Below are 20,030 nucleotides of genomic sequence, written 5' to 3'. Positions count from 1 at the left end.
TGTGCATAATATTCAAGTATGGATCCAGGTTCACTGAGAGTTAATAAGAAAAGATTTATAACATCCGTATTGCCAGTATTACCCCTATAATACAGTGTCATTATCCTGCTTGAAACGTTGGCTATTTCTCTGTTATCCTATTGGCTCTACCAAAGACACGGTAGATCAGATATGTGCTGATTGGACACAGTGGAATTAGGGGGCGGGACAAAGTGAGCCTGTCGCACTCACCTGAACTTCAACAAAACTGATTGACAAGGCAGATAGGATAGTTGCGCAGAAACCCGTAATTGTATTTAAATTACTTTGGATAATTTTGAAGATATAATGTTTCTTTGAGTGCAAAGTAACTTTGTGAAAAGGGAATAGGACTATTCTTCTGCTCTCAGGTGCGTTTCTCTTTTTATACTTGCAATTGTCCTTTTTTAAGTATTTAGGCTCTACGAAACGTTCAAGATTTTATGCTTTCACGCATGAATTGACACAAGGCTGGAATCCTATGCGATGTGTAGATCATCCATAGTCTGTGAGGCTACACTATTCTTGGTAATGGTAACAATATTTTACTAAACTGTTTTTTAAATATATAATTATGACCAACGTTTAAGTGTTGGTCCGCTGTGGATGTGTGTCGAATGCAGGTTAGCTTTGGACAGTCTTAATTTACATGAGTGTCATGCTGTCAGGGGCAAGGTTATTATAGTTGTATGGTTTTATAAATCGTTTTTACTTCTATTCATTTTAATATTTGTATTTGAAATCCAGTTTAGTTTCAGTTAGTTTTCAGATCCACTTTAATAGTTTTTATTTAGTTAAAGTTTTATTAAAAAAATATATATATTTATAGTTTCAGTTTAGTATAAGGGACAGAAATAACTCTATGCCTGGGAGGCTAGGAACCAGTTTTGTGTTTTTAGGGATGTAACTCCTTGCCACTGTGGGTCAGTAATGCATAAGGGGACGGGTCAGGTCATAGTGTAGATTAGGTTTAAAGGTAGACTCAGTGAGCTGACGAGGATGCATGAAGTAAACCGTAGAAGTGGGTCAATTTCCACAACAAGGAGCGTTGAAGTGCAAAGCTAAACTATACATTTGTATTATTTTATGGCTTATATTTCTTGTGTGAAAATAAAACAGGCTACATCCACTGAAGAAAAGTGTTCAAAATGTATCAAATTCAATTTCAAGAACCATATTTTTGTGTTTTTAAGGTAAAGGACACCTGACCTTATATTTAAAGCCATTTGGAATCCACATTTTACACTAAATAAGAAGTGATATTTCCTGGGGACAGAAAAGGCAACGTATTGTAGGAATGACCCAGCTACCATGTTGTAGCAGCGTGAAGCACACCCGTACACATGCGCAGATACTCTGTGTGACTGTCTGAGAGCAAAGTCTTGCATCATGCTCATCTCGATGGTCACCGCCTTTCAAAGTGTGTTGCATTCTGGAGATAAAAATTGTCTGACTTGCTCCAACATGTTGATTAATGGAGTCAGACAGGTGTACCGTGGGAAGGTTTTCCCATGAGAGATGATTGACACATGGTTCAACATCATTATCACTGTTATGTGGTATGGTGGAAAAACCAAAGGGTGTGCTCTAATGTGAGCTATAGGTTAGTAATATGTGTCAATGCATACCTGAGATTTCAATGTTTGCCCATTCACAAAGCCACTCCCAAAGCCGGCCCAACATTGACATTATAATGGTGCAGGTGCAAACTGACTCAGTATCAAGCTAAACATTCATGCATGTTATCTGTGTAGGTTGGGAGTTGCACAACATATTGTGAATGTCAGTTTATTTACTGTAAATCATTAACTACTTCTTGTTCTGCCTGTCCTTCATGTTACAGGACATATTTCCTTTTTTATTGACACAGTAAGATCATTGTCACTCATTGAAATGGAATCCAAGGCAATTCCCATCCTGAATCCTGCAGCTTTCAACGGTTCATAGTGCATGGAAGCGAAAGCCAGACAGTGGACACCAGTGCTACCCCTTTTCGTCAACAATGCACCTGATAGGCTCTCTCCATATTTCCCCTTCTGCTTTGTAATTTACCTGAAATGCACAGAGGTACATCATCGCATAGGGCGCCAGCCAGGGTGCTTAGTTCAATGACAAACCATGTTTTCTAGGAAGTAGGCAAAGTGACATTCCTAGGTGTATTACATCTCTGTGGTGGGTGTAGTGAGTATAAGCTGCTGTCTCCCACTACCGCCCTGTAGGTGTGTAGGGAGGTGCTGGGACATTCTCTTTCACTCTGTTGCTCATACTATTATGTCCTCACGGGAGGGGCAGGCAGAATACCTAATTATCAGCCTCTCGACTAACTGGGTGGGTGCCCTGGAATACTGTGTTAACCAACTAGAAAGCCCACTATCTGTTGTTGCCAACACCGTACTGTGTGGCCTATATTGATCCACATGTTTCTTAAGCTGCCGTTGTTTCATTGGGTGGGGTGATATTCTGTACAGAGTGCCAGGATATATTTGGCAATAGCTTAATATTAATTGTCCCAACCCAAACCCCAAGGTAATTCAGCAGCATTGTGTGGCCTGTTGACGGATCTTCAGGGTTTTGGCGGAAATAACGCAGTGTAGCCTTCAAAGGAAATTCACTATCATTACTGTTCCTTTCTGTTTCTGTATGTGCAATCAAATGGTAGATGGTGATAGATGTCAATAAAACACACAGTTATATTGCCACGGACTCACCTGAAAGAGTTGAGCAACAGTATAGACTGTTAGGTCTATGTCTGGGCAAAATGAATGAAAACAATCTGAATAGTAACTGATGGTCAAATGTAATTTGATATTTTATGTTCTAATGAAATTGCTATTAAAAAAAACCTTCATGCATTTTATGTCAACACTAGTACATGTACAGTATTTTGACTACTGTAAAGCCTGGATGCCAACAGGTTGTTGGTGGCATGGCTTGACATGGCGTGATGGGATTCACACAGTGCCACTTGATAATGTTTATTAGGAGCTTAGGTACGTCTGTAGCCAGGATAAGAATCTTGTGTGGTTAAAGATCTTACACCTCTTTGCTCCAGGTGGAGATTAAAGTCCACATCAAGACCACACCGTATGCCTTGACGCTCCTTTGCACTTTAAAGATATACAGCGCATTCGGAAAGTATTCAGACCCCTTGATTTTCCACATTTTGTTGTTACAGCCTTATTCTAAAATGGATTAAATGTTTTTTTTCCTCATCAGTCTACACACAATATTGTGTAATGTCAAAGCAAAAAATGTTTTTTAGATTTAAAAAAAAAAAAGTATTAAAAATAAAAATCTCATATCACATTTACCCTTTACTCAGTGCTTTGTTGAAGCACCTTTGGCAGAGATTGCAGCCTTGAGTCTTTTTGGGTATGACACTACAAGCTTGGCATACCTGTATTTGGGGAGTTTTTCCCATTGTTCTTTGCAGACCCTCTCAAGCTCTGTCAGGTTGGATGGGGAGCATCGCTGCACCGCTATTTTCAGGTCTCTCCAGAGATGTTCGATTGGGTTCAAGTCCGGGCTCAGGCTGGGCCACTCAAGGAAATTCAGAGACTTGTCGTGCTCTGGAGCAGGTTTTCATCAACGATCTTGCTGTATTTTGCTCAGTTCATCTTTCCCTAGATCCTGACTAGTCTCCTAGTCCTTGCCACTGAAAAACATCCCCACAGCATGATGCTGCCACCACCATGCCAGAGATGGTGCCAGGTTTCTTCCAGACGTGACGCTTGGCATTCAGGCTAAAGAGTTCAATTTTGGTTTCATCAGACCAGAGAATCTTGTTTCTCGTGGTCTGAGATTCCTTTAGGTGCCTTTTGGCAAACTCCAAGTGGGCTGTCATGTGCCTTTTACTGAAGTGTGACTTCCGTCTGGAACTCTGGAACAGAGAAACTCAGGAGCTCTGTCAGAGTGACCATCAGGTTCTTGGTCACCTCCCTGACCAATGCCCTTCTCCCCCGATTGCTCAGTTTGTTGGCTCAGGCGCACAGCTCTAGGAAGTGTCTTGGTGGTTCCATTTAAGAATGATGGAGGCCACTGTGTTCTTGGGGACCCTAAATGCTGCAGACATTTTTTGGTACCCATCCCCAGATCTGTGCCTCGTCACAGTCCTGTCTCCGAGCTCTACGGACAATTCCTTCAACCTCATGGCTTGGTTATTGCTCTTGCATGCACTGTCAACTGTGGGACCTTATATAGACAGGTGTGTGCCTTTCCAAATCATGCCCAATCAATTGCATTTACCAGAGGTGGACTCCAATCAAGTTGTAGAAACACCTCAAGGATGATCAATGGAAACAGGATGCACTTGAGCTCAATTTCGAGTCCCATAGGAAAGGATCTCAATTCTTATGTTGATAAGGTATTTCTGTTTTTAAATTTTTTTTATTCATTTGCAAACATTTCTAAATACCTTTTTTGCGTTGTCATTATGTGATATTGTGTGTAGATTGATGAGGAACATTTTTTACTTCTTTTAATAAAGACTGTAATGAAACAAAATGTGGAAAAAGTCAAGGGGTCTGAATACTTCCCGAATGGCTCATAATAGCCTCTCCTTTTCTCACTGCTTGAGCTTTGGCCAGGGCATTGTCTGTGTATCCCTCTATTGGATAAGGGCACATAGATGCTAAATAGAGAGACGGTATGCATACTATTGTCACTCCTGTACACGGATATACAGTACTGTCTTAGAGATGTCAAATAAAATGTGATTTGTTCGTAAACAACAGGTGTAGATCAACAGTGAAATGCTTACTTTACGGACCCTTACCAACAATGCAGAGAGAAACATAGTAGAAAGATAATAACACGTGGAATAAATACACAATGAGTAACGATAGCTTGGCTATATACATGGGGTACCAGTACTGAGTTGATGTACAGGGGTACAAGGTAATTGAGGTAGATATGTACAAATAGGTAGGGATAAATTGACTAGGCAATAGGATAGATAATAAGTGTGTGATGAGTCAAAAGAGTTGGTACAAAGGGGGGTCAATGCAGATGGTCCGGATAGGTATTTGGTTAGCTATTTAGCGGTCTTATGGCTTGGGGTTAGAAGCTGTTCAAGGTCCTGTTGGTTCCAGACTTGGTGCATCGGTACCACTTGCTGTGCGGTAGCAGAGAGAACAGTCTATGACTTAGATGACTGAAGTTTTTGACCATTTTTAGGGCCTTCCTCTGACACAGCCTGCTATAGAGGTCCTGGATGGCAGGGAGTTCAGTCCCAGTGATGGACTGGGCCGTCCGCACTACCCTCTGCACCGCCGTGTTGTTGGATGCCAACCAGTTGCCATACCAAGTGGTGATGCAGCCAGTCAAGATGCTCTCAATGGTGCAGCTGTAGAACTTTTTGAGGATCTAAGGGCCCAAATCTTTTCAGCCTCCTGAAGGGGAAGAGGCGTTGTCGTGCCTTCTTCACGACTGTGTTGGTTGTGTTGGTGTGTGCGGACCATGATAATTCTTTAGTGATGTGGACTACAGCCCCGTTGATGTGAATGGGGGCGTGCTCCTTTGTCTTGCTTTACTATGATATCACTGATCAAACTTTGTCACTGCTAAAAAAGGCCTGGCTTAAAAGCAATAGTATGAGTATATAACATGTCCTAATCTTTAACCACACGGTCTGTAATAGAGAAATGCCGAAATTTACACAAGGGAAGCTCTGTAGGATGAATCATCATGATGATGTAATGATTTTTGCCTCAAGCGTTAATACTTCTTTCCTTTATTTTTTCCCCCAGTTACTTCCCCATCTGGACCCATCTGTGACTTCCAGCCAATTAGCAGAGGCCCCCTGAAGCCCTGGCTCCTCCCACTGTCCCTGTGCCATGGCGAAGAGTGACACGTGGCCGGGCGGCGTTGCCATGGAATCCTTGATCAATATGGACAGCGCTGGGAGCTATGACAGTGTGGTCAGCATGAACTCTGGCTTTGTGCGTGCAGAAGCTATTTCCTCCTTTACCCTAAACCACTAACCAGGAGAATAGCTGAGACTCTGATTTCACCAGTTTATGTTTTATTTTGTTTATGTGCTGCACTGCTGCCATTGTGGTAAACATTTTGGAATTGATCTAGCTAGATGCAACATGTCAAAAAATGAAAGGGTGCCTTTCTCGCTCCCGTCTTGGATTTGATTTATTGACAATGAATTGATATGTTTATATACAGTAGTACAACTGTCTCCCAATGCTAAGAGTCAGTGGGCTAGTGGGCTTGTTCATGTTGTGGGTGAGAGATTCAGATGTTTGTTCAGAGAGGGGCCTTTGAGAGGTTCCACAGAATGAGAGAGAAATGAGAGAGAGCGACTGCTTTGAGGACCCAGTCTGTTCATTTCAGAGCTGTTCAGCGGCCCCTCACTAAAATCCACTGCAATACATTCCTCTGGCAGTGCAGTATAGGATGAAAGCTAAAAGCTAGCCGGGAGGAGTACTGAGGTCATTTCTAATTCCCTCCCTGCTGTGTGAAAGGTAAACGTAACTTTGATCCGCTCTGTGTCTACAGTCTCTCTGGGCTTCAATGTGCTGTTCAGCCTACATTAGCTGAGAGAAACAGAGAGACTGACTATTAAGAACTGAAAACCAAGCCAAAAGAGTTTGAAGGCCTTACCTAACGTTATACAAGGATATATTGTTCACAGACATACCTCCCAGCTAGCATATTTGGTTCCTTGGAAGTTGTGTAAATGTATATTTTTAGTTTCACATTGGTTGTGGGAACGAAGCCATACGTTTCCTGGTAAAACCAAATGTTTTTTTAAACGTGAGAACAGAAGTTATAGGTTATTTGAAGGTTTATTAATAACTTCCTTAAAACTTTCATTGAATGTTTTAATAACACTGCTAACTTAAAAGCGCAGATGTAAATTAATTTCCTTAATCATGCAAACACATGTATTTTTTATTGTGACACGGTATCAGTGAGATTCAAACCTATAATCTTCTGTTTTCTATCCATGGAATTAATCCGCTGCGCCACCAGGATGGCGCTAGCATGCTAAGTTTTTTTACGCATACAAGCTGTTCATTTTAGTTTACTGAAACACACCCCATTTCAAAGGAAATAAGCACTCATTAAGATCAAGAGTTGCCAATTAATGGGCATGGCCAACACACCTGAACACACTTAACATGATTGAGGATAGAGAGAGTTTTGTTGATGCTGAGAATGGAATGTAGATGTACCAGTCAAAAGTTTGGACACAACTACTCATTCCAGGCTTTTGCTTTATTTTTACTATTTTTTATACATTGTAGAATAATAATGAAGACATCAATACTATGAAATAACACATATGGAATCATGTAGTAGCCACAAATATGTTAAACAAGAGATTCTTCAAAGTAGCCACCCTTTGCCTTGATGACAGTTTTGCACACTCTTGGCATTCTTTCAACTAGCTTCATGAGGTAGTCACCGGGAATGTATTTCAATTTACAGGTGTGCCTTGTTAAAAGTTAATTTGTGGAATTTGTGGAATTTCTTTCCTTCTTATTGCGTTTGAGCCAATCAATTGTGTTGTGATAAGGTAGGGGTGGTATACAAAAGATAGCCCTGTTTGGTAAAAGAACAAGTCAATATTATGGAAAGAATAGCTCAAATAAGCAAAAGAAACACCAGTCCATCATTACTTTAAGACATGAAGCTTTTTCAATTACAGTCGCAAAAACCATCAAGCGCTATGATGAAACTGGCTCTCATGTTGAGAGCCACAGGAAAAGAAGACCCAGAGTTACCTCTGCTGCAGAGGATAAGTTCATTAGAGTTACCAGCCTCAGAAATTGCAGCCAAAATAAATGCTTCACAGAGTTCAAGTAACAGACACATCTCAATATCAACTGTTCAGAGGAGACTGTGTGAATCAGGCCTTCATGGTCGAATTGCTGCAAAGAAACCACTACTAAAGGACACCAATAAGAAGAGACCTGCTTGTGCCAAGAAACACAAGCAATGGACAGTAGACCGGTGGAAATCTGTCCTATAGCCTGATGAGTCCAAATTTTAGATTTTTGGTTCCAACCGCCGTGTCTTTGTCTTTGTGAGACACAGAGGTGAATGGATGATCTCTGCATGGAGGAGGAGGTGTGATGGTGTGGGGGTGCTTTGCTGGTGACACTGTCAGTGATTTATTTAGAATTCAAGGCACACTTAACCAGCATGGCTACCACAGCATTCTGCAGCGATACGCCATCCCATCTGGTTTGTGCTTAGTGGGACTATCATTTGTTTTTCAACAGGACAATGACCCAACACACCAGGCTGTGTAAGGGCTATTTGACCAAGAAGGAGAGCGATGAAATGCTGCATCAGATGACCTGGCCTCCACAATCACCCGATTTAAACCCAATTGAGATGGTTTGGGATGAGTTGGACCGCAGAGTGAAGGAAAAGCAGTGCTCAGCATATGTGGGAACTCTTTCATTCCAGGTGAATCTGGTTGAGAGAATGCCAAGCGTGTGCAAAGCTGTCATCAAGGCAAAGGGTGACTACTTTGAAGAATCTCAATCTTCATCTGTGATGAAGTGCCCTAGACCACTGCACCACCCGGGAGGCCCATGTAACCATATTCTAACATTTAGGAAAATTATGTTAAAGTAATGAAATACCAATATCATATGTTTTTTTTGTTAAGTTCCTTAAATGTGCTGAGAATGTTCCAAAACCAAGAAACTATGCTGCACCATTCCCATAATTTGTGGGAAGGTTTTATGCAAAATAACCATAGAACAACCATGCTCCCACCAAGCTCTAAGAAACATATCGTTCTCAGAACAATGTGCTAGCTGGGCTGGCATACAGTTCTACATACAGTAGTTATGTCATCTTGATTAAAGGTTAGCAATTAATTGCATTGTTATTTTATTCTGAATCTGTTCGTACTCTACATTTCTAGTTTGTCTATGTTTACGGGTTTCCTATTTTTGTTGTCTTTGTGTTTGTGTCCTCTTTGTGTGTGTGTGAGGCAGAGTGATGACAGTCTGGAGTACCTCTCTGTTGAGGAGCGGGCGTGCCTCATGTTTTTGGAGTCCACCATTGAGTCCCTGGAGATGGAGGAGGACAGTGGCCTGTCCAATGATGAACCAGACCCCAGCAGCCTGGCAGCCGAACATGACCACCTCTCTATGGGACAGACTAGACTGGAGGGTGAGTACGACTAAAAATAGTTTCATCAGGATTTTCCCATGCAGGACACAAAAAAATGTGTCCAGGTTTTAGGACAGGATTGTGCGAGCCAGTTTAGCAACCTGTGAGAATTTGATAGTAAAATAATTCCTGCTGTTTCTGCCTGTCTTCTAGATGTATCAAAACTCCAGCATGACGACTCAGGAAGAGATCGGAAGTCTTATCTGAACTGCCGAGTGCCTACACCACTTCTTCTGGCAAATGGCCTTGCCAGTATCCAGCTCAAAGTCACAGGGGCAACCACTCATCCCAGTGTCCCAACTGCAGCAATTGAGCCCAAAGCCCCATTAGTAGCAACCCAGCCCAGTACCCCAGGGGCAGTCACTGATCTGAAACCCCAAAAGGTAATCAATGAACCCACAGTCCCAGAAGTAGTCACAGACCCTAAAGCTCCAAAGGTAGCAACTGTGCCCAAGACCTCAGAGTTGTCTTCTGACATCAAAGCTCCTGGGTTGGCCACTATCACAAAAGTTCCGGTGCTGTCCACTGAATTTAAAACCCCCAAAACAACCCCTTCATTAGCCACGTCAGATTTACCCACAGATGATTCTGTGGACAACATGCCTAAAGGAGTCTCTGTCGACAGCAAGCCTGCGAAGTGCAACACTAAGGTTCCATCTGAGCTGGATCTGAAGCTGATTCCCCCTCCCTCAGACTTCAGGGATGATGAGCTAGAGGAAGAGAGTGATCCTCCAGTGCCTGCAGAACTCAGAGGTCCTCTGACCTACAGTGAGCTGGAGCAACTACGCAGGCAGGTCTCCATGAAGAGAGCTGCACCAGCCTCCCCTGGAGCCCAAGATGCACCACCTTCTAAACCCTGTGTTGATCTGCCTGTCAGTGCCCAAGCACTACCCTCCCCCTCAGATGTCCTACCCACCCCTATTCCTGAGGCCCTGGAACCAAAGAGCCGACCTGCTGTGGCCCCTAAGCCCAAGAGGCTTCCCTCCAACATTATCCTGAAGTCTCACAAGTTAGACAGTCACCCAAGCCCCTCGCCCATTGACAGGTCAATGATTGACCCCCAGAAGGTGCGCAGGGAGGCCCTACGGAAGCTTGGGCTCCTGAAGACTGAAGATGGAGACTCAGGCCCTGTTGTTTCATCCAAATCCAGGAAGTCATGGGCATCCCCTCCTTCTCACAGCCTGGTTACCACCCAGACCAAAGCCCCAGCCAAAATCCCTACCCCAGCTCCAGTCCCAGCCATCACCCTTACCCCAGTCCCTGCCATCACCCTTACCCCAGTTCCTGCCCCAGCACTAACTCCAGCACTAGTCCCAGACCCAGTTTCAGCGACTATCCCAGCCCCTCCCACTACCCCAGCCCCATTCAGTGACAATGCCAAAACTCTGCCCTCACCTGCTACACTTCCTTCACCACCCAAGCATATTCCCCCTCCCATAGGGGTCAAATCAGCGACTCTGGAGCGCTCCGGCAAGGGCCTGAGCAGCTACATGGCCAGTAATGCCTCCCTCAGGGCCAACCAAGGTCCCAAAGTCGCACTATCCCCTGGCAACCTGCGCAACTCTAGACCTCGCCCCGCCTCCCTAGGAACTGGGAAAGACTTTGTGAATGTTCAGGGTGAGGCCTCCCACCCCCAACCAGTTCATGGGGAGTCCCATAACAAGCTGCCCCGCTCCCATGGCATCAGTGTGCTCATCTGCCCCAACAGCAAGAGTGGAGAGGACCGACGGGAGGCCCTGAAGAAGCTAGGACTGCTGGGGGACTGAGGGCATGAAGAGGGGCAATGGACCTGCACCATTACAGAATCAATATGAGGGGTGAGGTCTGAGGAGGATGTTCTTAATATGGATTCCGTACAACTAAGCCATCCTCTAGTCTTTGGTCACTGGGACACTTACATTTATGAGAAGATTATTCTCCCCATAAAAATGCCTTCTTTGAAGCAATATGCAAGGAGCGCTATTTGATTGATGGAGAATTACTTGGCTCTACAGACAGCTACAGTATATATTCATAGAGGGCAGTGTCTTTTTGCCTTACTGCACAGAAATGCTGTATGTACCCGAAGACTGCCTTTTAATGAATATTATGATTACAATATACTACTATGAGATACTACACTAACTACAGTATGCAGTACAGTAGGTAAATGAAAGGCTGTTTGTAAACCTCATTTGACATATTCAGTCATTTTCTAAATAAAATATAATAAACTCCATGAGGGATGTTGTGTTATGAAATTGTATGGCATTCTCTACACAATCTGTTTTCTAAAATGGGGAATAGACATGATGTTATTGTTACAGTTAAGGATGTGCCTTTATAACTTCTCTTTTCACGTAACCCTTTGACAATAACCCTTTGACAAGAATACTATCGTTTTAACTTCCTAAAATTCCTCTAACCTCCCCTCAAAGTTATTGTTTTTTGGGGGGACCATGGCAACCAGTAAAAATGTTTTTGCTGATTTGCAATTTGACTCTGACTCAATTAAAGGTGTCTAAAGACTTGTTTGATGTAGTGATTGACAGTTGTCAAGGAACCAAATTAAAAGGTCGAAAAATGGACTACTACATAGCGTACAGTACGTAGGTATCAGCTTCAGTCAGTCAGTGGCCAGTCAGTGATAGGAATCTGAAACATGGTTTTAGGTGTGATGCACATCACAACCCAACCCAGGTCTGTCAGTGGTGAGATTATTGAAACACTGTTTTTATAGTTGAGAGAGCGACTTCCTGATTGTTCCTAAGATTGTATCACCTCCTAAAATTCTACCAGTTTGGGTTCATGAAGTTACTATTCATTGTCTGTCAAAATTCATCACTCTCAAACTGTTAGCGTAGCATTTAGAATTGAAAGAGAAGGGAAAGGGGATGCCTAGTCAGTTGCGTAACTGAATGCGTTCAACCGAAGTGTGTCTTCCGCATTTAACCCAACCCCAGAAGTGGCTCATTAAGTGTTACCCGTGGCAGGACTTTTTAAACCATTTAACCCTACCCCAGAAGTGGCTCATTAAGTGTTACCCGTGGCAGGACTTTTTAAACCATTTAACCCAACCCCAGAAGTGGCTCATTAAGTGTTACCCGTGGCAGGACTTTTTAGACCATGTCAACGTTTTGTTTTGGAAATAGAGAATAAACCTTGAAACTATCTTCATATGAACTCTTAAATTCATACAACACTTTTAACATGATGAGTATGGTATAGTGCTTTATAATATGAAATGGTTGGTCCAATGGATTTTGTTGTGAAAACAAAAGGTAAATTGCAGGTTACAGGTAGAATAACACATTGTTGATACAGTATGTGCCCTTCGAAGCAGAAGGATGTTATGTTATTTATCTGTCAGCTGCATTGGGCTCTGCCTACATATGACATTAGGAGCGTCATAGGCCCTGGTTTGTCATGCCATGAGAATTAGGGCTGGATTCAATCTGTAACACAGAAGTATCGCAGAAGATCCACGTTATAGCACGATTTAAATGTAAAGGCATTGTTCGCAGAGACTGCATTCACAGTAAATACTGCATATGTCATCTCAATCGGAAATTACCTTTACATTTTAATGCCGATTTTCTGCGATACGTATCGGATCCAGCCCTGAAGTTCTACAGCACTGGATACAATCTCAGTACAATTTTGGATTAAATTGATGCAAGAAGGATTTTCTTGTCTATTTCCATCCCAATTTCAAGGGTCAGTCAGAAAGACCAGTCCCCAAACCCAGTACAGAAAATACTACCTGACACATGTTATGGATTGGTTTTAAGAAATGGTTATTGTCTGAGATGTCCTCAGTCTCATAAACATCTTTAAGGAAAAGGGATACCTTAAGACATCAAATAATATTAGAAATTAAACTCAATTACAGTATGTTTATTTTGATAAGTGTTTTCATTTCACCTCTGTACATACTCTTTATTTTTTTTACTTATTTTGTCATTTTTTTTGACAGTTGATAAAGTTACATGTACGTGTGCATCTTCATCTTTATGGGTTGAACACAGTGAATGAGCATTTTAAAGAACAAACGAGAGCTACAAGAAATGTAAGAACACCAATTCCATTCATTTAAAAAGACAATACAAAATCCAGACATTTTTACATGAGAAATAACAATTTTCAAGTGCAAATACCATTATCAACTCTATGATACATCATAGCAAACGCATGTTTAAAAACAAATGCTACAAAACAGAAACATCTGACGTGTTCAGGTTGCAGGGACAGGGAGGAAGATGAAAGAGGGAGGGAATGGTGAGTTGGGGTAGGTGGGAGCAGTGAGTGCTATTGACATCGAAATGCTTTAGAGAAAAAAAACTGGATGATATAAATAGTAATGGCAACTTAAGACAACCATAAATGTAGCTAGGCTTTTTTTTGGAAACATTCAACGGGATACAGATATGCCATTCTGTGTGATTTGTATTAAACAGTACCTCTGGTCTGCAAGGCTAGACCACTCTTGTCTTACAATTTAGCAATGTGGTCAAAATCCCTTTCCCTTATCCAGAAGCACATCTACACTATACTATCTAAAGGTTGTGTACAGTAGTTTGTACTGTTTCCACGGTTTATTTTCTCTTTTATATACAACAAAAACTGAAAAACAACAAACCATCAGAGTTTGCAAGGGAAATCCATATGATCTTTATGAGCGGTAATATATTTATTTGTCTTCAATGAGGGTTTGAGAGTGTTGAGGGGAATACTTGTAATCATTGTCATTAGCTTTTACATTGACAATGCAATTGTTAGCAATAATTCAATTGCAATATTATTGTATTGATCAACTATATTGGTATTTCAACATTATTGTAGTGGGATGCTGAAGTTTATTCACAACCCTAATGTCAGTCACAATTTTGTTTTAAGAAATCCAAGAATATGTTCTCAATATGTGTTGGCAGATTAAACATTGTTTTTTAGTATTTCTCTGGACACAGAGAGAGGAGTAACACAATGGAGACTTAATTCATTGCACTTATACAACAAAGGTAGGATGACAGGCTCTAGATCTAGTGCACAAGATTAAAACTTGGCCTGCCGTGCGGACAGTCTTTGGAAGAGCTGGTCTTATTGGGACAGAATCTGACATGGGCGTTTGGGAAGGAAGGGGACTGGGGTGGGGTAGTTGGATTAGGGAGAGGGTGAAGAGGACATGGCTGGAAAATAGTTTGGGGTCCTGCTCAAGATAATTAGGATTAAAAGGATTCAATCCCCGTCTAATTTATTTTCATTATTTACAAGATTGAAAGAAAAATGGAATAAAATGGGTTGGTAGGCCATGGATGAAGAGACAAATGTGATGTGACTATCATTTACATGAGGACAGGTGGTCAAATTATATTTATACTTATGATGCATCTCTCTCAATTTTATTTTATATTAAAGCGGGGGTGTCAAACATACGGCCCGTGAGGAGGTCCAATAAGGCCCGCGGGTGGTTTGAGTAAAACAGTAAAAACTTAAAAGTTAAAACAATTTCAAAATTCCTAAACCGATTGACAGCAAGGAAATATTGTTTTAAATTCAATGCGGCCTCCGGACCTTGTTAAAGACTGAATGCGGCCCTCCGGACCTTGTTAAAGACTGAATGCGGCCCTCCGGACCTTGTTAAAGACTGAATGCGGCCCTCCGGACCTTGTTAAAGACTGAATGCGGCCCTCCGGACCTTGTTAAAGACTGAATGCGGCCCTCCGGACCTTGTTAAAGACTGAATGCGGCCCTCCGGACCTTGTTAAAGACTGAATGCGGCCCCCGGAGCAAAATGAGTTTGACACCCCTGTATTAAAGCAATGGACTATTAGTGTGATGCGAGGTCAGAAAACACCAGAAAAAGGACTTGAGATTGAAGAATTAAAGTGACCTTTTTAAAAGAAGCAGCAAATGTATGTCCCTCAAAGACATTTCTCTATGTCTCTCTCACAGAGTCGTGTCCCTCAAAGACATTTCTCTGTCTCTCTCTCACAAAGTCGTGTCCCTCAAAGACATTTCTCTGTCTCTCTCTCAGAGTCGTGTCCCTCAAAGACATTTCTCTGTCTCTCTCTCACAGAGTCGTGTCCCTCAAAGACATTTCTCTGTCTCTCTCTCACAGAGTCGTGTCCAACAAAGACATTGTCTGTATCACAGAGGCGTGTCCCTTAATTAAGATGTCTCTCTGTCTCTCCCTCACCAGTCATGGTCCACAGAGACATAGAGACATTTCTCTGTCTCTCTCCTGTGGCTTTCACAAATCTAGTTTTCTATTTATTTTCCAAAATGTCCATCACGTTCTGGAAAAAATGATAAACTACATTGTATACGCTTTGTTAAGTTAACTTGGATATAGAATAACAGAAAATGTCTGAACGTAGGTAACAGACAGTTATACAATCTGGACAGAAGAAAAAAACATAGAATAACTGTTTTAACAGTAATACCTTAACAAGAAGTTGCTCTAAGAGCTCAAATATAGTAAGGCTTTGAATGTTGTGGAATGTAACTATGACATGAAACTGACAGGTCCTTCTCCTTGAGGATTGTTCATGGAGGATATAGATCTACAAAAGGTTATACATTTATCGAAACAGACTCGTCCTGGAATGGATTGAGCTGAAGCTGGAACTCAAGTGAAAGACTATTTATTAAAGCACATTTACGATAACTCAGTTCCAGCTCTAAACACACGTGACAAACATATTACCCTTGTAACATCCTTCTTCTTGTCTGACATAAATGCCACTACCGTTGTCCATTTTGTCAACACAGACTTAACATGCGTCATCTGAAATACGCACACATCCTTAGCATTGGGGATTGCTGTGAAAATGACATACAAGGTCATATATGCTAATAGAAACAGCAAAAAAACGAAGACACCAACATATTGTAGTGGTGATAAATATTCAGAAAGAAGAGATGAGAAAGACAGCCTGTACTGTACTTTGACTCAAGTTGGTTGACTTCATGGACTGCATGGTTTTGGAGGAAATGAAATGGCTTAAAACCAAACAGACGAAGAAGATCAACATGTGGGACTGCATAGTGAAGTGTGTCGTCAAAGCCTCTACAGTATGAAAAAATAGAAGAAAAAAATAGTTATTTTGGTCAACTTGTTTAAAGTCCTGTGAGAGTTCTGTGTTTGGCCTGTAAGAGGGGGCGGGATCTGGTGCTTTAGGGGGCGAGCTTGGTGTGGCAACTACTTATATGGACGCAAGAAGCCGGAGACTTTGCTGCTTATGAGGCGTATGAACGAGCGCGGCAGCATCTCGTTGGACTCCCGAGTGGTGTACTTGAAGTAGTTGTTTGGGTGGGCCAGCACGTCGAAGAGAGTTTTAATCAGCTTTTTATCCTGATGGAAAGAAGACAACAACACAGCACACTTATACAATTATTTATTCAGAAAACACCTGATTTAAACATGAACATGACCCACTAAGGGATGTAATAGTATGTATCTTTGCAGCAGGCACTAACCTTTAGGATTTCTTGATGGTTTTCAGAGGCATAGAGTCTTCCATCCCTGACAATGTCCTCTACAAGCTGTTCATAATCCTCTGTAAATACACAAAAAAACATGATAAATTAAACACCAAACATCTCAAAATCCGAGGACATACCCACTCTGTTTTATCATTGAGAGTTCATGTGATGGGTGAGAGTTTACCATCGTAGGTGACATAGGGGATCTGGAAGCCTCGGGCACTGTTAGCCTCGTTGGACTTGAAGTTGATCCAGAGTCTGCGGGAGCGGGCGGTGAAGGCGATGGGTCGCTCGTACGTCTGACATGTCTCATAGGTGGTGATGGACGTGGCCGACCCTGGAAGAATGGACATGAAAAACAGAAGATCGACTGAATACTCTTAACTTGGCATATTGGATTGATATTATGGTTGTGGAACACCACACTGCTTAGAGAGGAGGCTGGTGTGGGGAGGAAGGCTCATAATAATGGCTGGATGAAATGGAATGGTATCAAACACATGAGCTGGGATATATGAGAGTTCTCACAGTTCTTCCTCATAACCAGTACGTCTCCACACTCGTCCTCTGAGGGCAGGAAGATCTCAGGCACCACGATGAGGATCTTGCGCTTGCTGGGCGGGTTGATGTTCCAGATGCATTCCACGTTAGCTGGGTAGTTCCCGGGGTAGTTGGGAGACTCAATGTAACCTGTAAACTCGCCCATCTCTCCTCCGCATTCTCGGTCTAAAATACACATACATACACACACAAGAATACACATTATTAGTGAATCCATCTGAAGCTTTGGAAAGAGAGACCATGTCTAAAAATTAAAAATTAAAAAAAGATGTTCATTTGGCTGGATAAATTAAACATTTTTCAATTAGTCATGTGGGGATTTTGGATACATTTGGATAATTTATGCATACTGTATTTTGAATTTGATATTCTGAGAAAAGGCATGGACCTTTTGAAAGTCCAGAAGTAAAAGATTTTCCCTTTGAAAATGCTTCCTATATACAGATAGCAGGTTTATACAATCAGGCCCTTACTCTTGCACTGAGAGACACTGGTGGCCCCATCAAAGTCTGTAGTGGTGTTGCCAGGACAGGTAATGCAGTAGTTCTGTCTGAACTCTGTCTGGTAGCTGCCCAGAGGGCAACGAATACAGCGGTGCACCGTAGTGTTGTAGTAGTGGCCAGGGGAGCACTGAACTGCAGAAAGAAGAGGGATGACACATACACACATTTACAAACCAGATCTGAGATGAAATATTGAACTGATCGCACAGATGTGTGGATCTCTCTTTTCGTGATGTGTGTTTTGTCCTAAATTTTTTTATTTGAATCCCGCGTCCCCACAGAAGGCCTTTTGCCTCTTGGTATGTCATCATAGTACATAAAACTTTGTCCTTAATTGACTTGCCTCGTTAAAGGTTAAATAAAATAGAAATAATATGATGTAACTGGTTGGATAAACCACTGACCTTTAACCTCACAGTCATGGAAGGAGCTGGCCCCCTCCCGCTTGGTGCTCAGCCCCCCTCCGCAGGGGAAGCACAAGGTCCGTCCCAGGTCTGGCTGATAGGAGCCATACGGGCATGGCTGGCATGGCTTAAACCCATCACTGGAATAGTACCCAGTGGGGCACTGACCTTGATGTAGACAACAGTGACAATAGACACTTTCAGACAGATAGAGATGTACAGTACACTGTGCTACACTCTGCCATAGGCTATTGCACAATGTTTGCTCATGCAGACATACGTATGGAGATTAGTGCGCTCTGCCATCAGGGGTGTGTATGTACCTGCGCAGGAGGAGATGTTGCGTGCCCCGGCAGGTCCATGCCCGTCACTTCCAGGGCACAGGTCACAGGCCAGCTGCCCCTCCCTCTCCTGGAAGGTGCCAGGTGGGCACTGGACACAGCGCTCCTGTTCCCCATGGTAGTATGATCCCGGCAAACATCTGACTGAGAGAATAGCCATAGGGGCTCTGGTGAGAGACCTATACAGTCCAGTACACACACTAACACCAAAAACTCTTCTTAGCTCCAAACTAACTAGCACAACACATCTCTGGAGATGTTTGTGTATTCAGTATATAAGACTCTAAAACTACATAAATACATAAGAGTCATAAATAGTCATGACAACAGATGTAAGTTGATGGTTTGTGTCATGACATTGCCTTGACTGTTTATAACATCTGTTATATTAGCATTATAACAGTTTCAGGCAGAGTCTGTTGGTGGTAACTAGAGACAGAGAAAGATGTCTGCCTAACTGGTCTTACCACAGTGTCCGCTATCCTTCTCACGGCCTGGCCCACAGTTCTCATGGCTTGTGGCGACCTGGGGCAGCTTCTGGGCCACCTCGTACTCCAGCCCAGCCACGCGGATCAGGAAACGGTCCTGGTTGATCGACTTCTTCAGGGCCTTGATATACGTCTTCACCTGCTTCTCCATGCGCTGGCGCAGGCAACTCAGGTTACAGCTCCCTATTTGGGAGAAGGGGCAGTACAGGGAAATATTATCTGTAACTGTGCGACCTGATTAATCAATTAAAATATATTTATCAAGCCTTTTTTGCATCAAGTGCTTAACCTGGCCCAGACCCACAAAGAACAAGCAAGTGCTTAACCTGGCCCAGACCCACAAAGAGCAAGCCGCAGCATGGTGGCAAGTAGGTATATCAAAGAGGACATCTTGTAAATCCCAGTAATTGTGTCCAGACTGACTGACCTGTGGTGTCCCCTGGCTTGACTTCCGCCTCCAACTCAAGGGTGATGCGTGTCACTTCCTTATTGGTGGGGTTGCGGGCACGGCGCCCTTTGGACTTCTTGGTGGAGTCACATTTGAGGTTGACAAACGTCACCAGGCAGTTATTGCAGGGCTGTCCACCTCCTAGAGGCATAAACATTGCCTTGTGTCAGGAATTTTTAGGTCTTTCATGGGTTAGTTAGGGGTGGCAGCACTGGTTTGGGAACAACAGCAAATTAGACAGATTATTGGCTTCAAGACACAATCACAGTGACAGTTGTACACTATGTAGTGTACATAACAGCCTACAAACCCCCAAATGTGCTGCTTGATATGCACATACTGAATATGAGACATACAGAGAAAAAGAATGCAGGTCTTTTTGTAAGGCCATCATTACCAAGGTCTGGCATGTAGGCCGGATGTGGCCCCTCACCTGGCCCCAGCGCTCGGCCCCTGTCCTCGGCCCGGCCTGTCAGCTTGGGGTGCAGGTGGCACTTGGCATCTTTGATCTTGAAAGAGGCAGTCTGCTTCACTGGAGGTGCACCTGTCTCTATAGGTAAGCAGAACAGTGTAGGTGGATGGGTGTAAAGAAGGATTCCACTAGAACAGAACCATTCAATCCATGAAACAGTGGCAAAGATGGGAACAATATACAA

The 20,030-nt window shown here is 42.8% G+C and overlaps 2 protein-coding genes across 8 annotated transcripts in view; one reads left to right on the top strand and one right to left on the bottom strand.

Moving 5' to 3' along the window:
- The first annotated feature begins 229 nt into the window (after positions 1 to 229).
- On the top strand, positions 230 to 11,675 carry LOC115102300 (specifically androgen-regulated gene protein-like). 4 transcript variants are annotated; one of them, XM_029622112.2, is made up of 4 exons: positions 230 to 389; positions 5,766 to 5,936; positions 8,988 to 9,165; positions 9,319 to 11,675. In XM_029622112.2, the coding sequence occupies exons 2-4, from the start codon at positions 5,853 to 5,855 to the stop codon at positions 10,929 to 10,931; spliced, it is 1,875 nt and encodes a 624-aa protein (XP_029477972.1). In that variant the 5' UTR covers positions 230 to 389; positions 5,766 to 5,852; the 3' UTR covers positions 10,932 to 11,675. The 4 variants fall into 4 exon arrangements, with proteins under 4 accessions (XP_029477972.1, XP_029477970.1, XP_029477971.1 ...); XM_029622110.2 differs by having other exon boundaries at positions 5,766 to 5,957; XM_029622111.2 differs by lacking the exon at positions 230 to 389 and adding an exon at positions 439 to 546 and having other exon boundaries at positions 5,766 to 5,957.
- Positions 11,676 to 13,026: 1,351 nt separating this feature from the next.
- The window catches only part of LOC115102299 (signal peptide, CUB and EGF-like domain-containing protein 3), a 103,793-nt gene continuing 96,789 nt past the window's right edge, over positions 13,027 to 20,030 (bottom strand). For 2 of the 4 annotated variants that reach the window (XM_029622106.2, XM_029622108.2), the window contains 10 exons: positions 19,772 to 19,924; positions 19,354 to 19,515; positions 18,906 to 19,109; positions 18,421 to 18,582; positions 18,098 to 18,265; positions 17,664 to 17,825; positions 17,158 to 17,355; positions 16,814 to 16,966; positions 16,624 to 16,703; positions 13,027 to 16,498 (listed from right to left, as the gene is read on the bottom strand). In XM_029622106.2, the coding sequence (XP_029477966.1) occupies positions 16,346 to 16,498; positions 16,624 to 16,703; positions 16,814 to 16,966; positions 17,158 to 17,355; positions 17,664 to 17,825; positions 18,098 to 18,265; positions 18,421 to 18,582; positions 18,906 to 19,109; positions 19,354 to 19,515; positions 19,772 to 19,924 (1,595 nt within the window). In that variant the 3' untranslated portion in view covers positions 13,027 to 16,345. The remainder of the gene's footprint in view (positions 16,499 to 16,623; positions 16,704 to 16,813; positions 16,967 to 17,157; positions 17,356 to 17,663; positions 17,826 to 18,097; positions 18,266 to 18,420; positions 18,583 to 18,905; positions 19,110 to 19,353; positions 19,516 to 19,771; positions 19,925 to 20,030) is intronic. The other 2 variants (XM_029622107.2, XM_029622109.2) reach the window with 1 other exon arrangement.

Source organism: Oncorhynchus nerka, linkage group LG20 (genome assembly GCF_034236695.1).
Source record: "Oncorhynchus nerka isolate Pitt River linkage group LG20, Oner_Uvic_2.0, whole genome shotgun sequence".
In the NCBI taxonomy this organism is placed as follows: Eukaryota; Metazoa; Chordata; class Actinopteri; order Salmoniformes; family Salmonidae; genus Oncorhynchus; species Oncorhynchus nerka.
The sequence above is the reverse complement of the archived record's forward strand: the minus strand, read 5'-3'. Positions and strand labels throughout refer to the sequence as shown.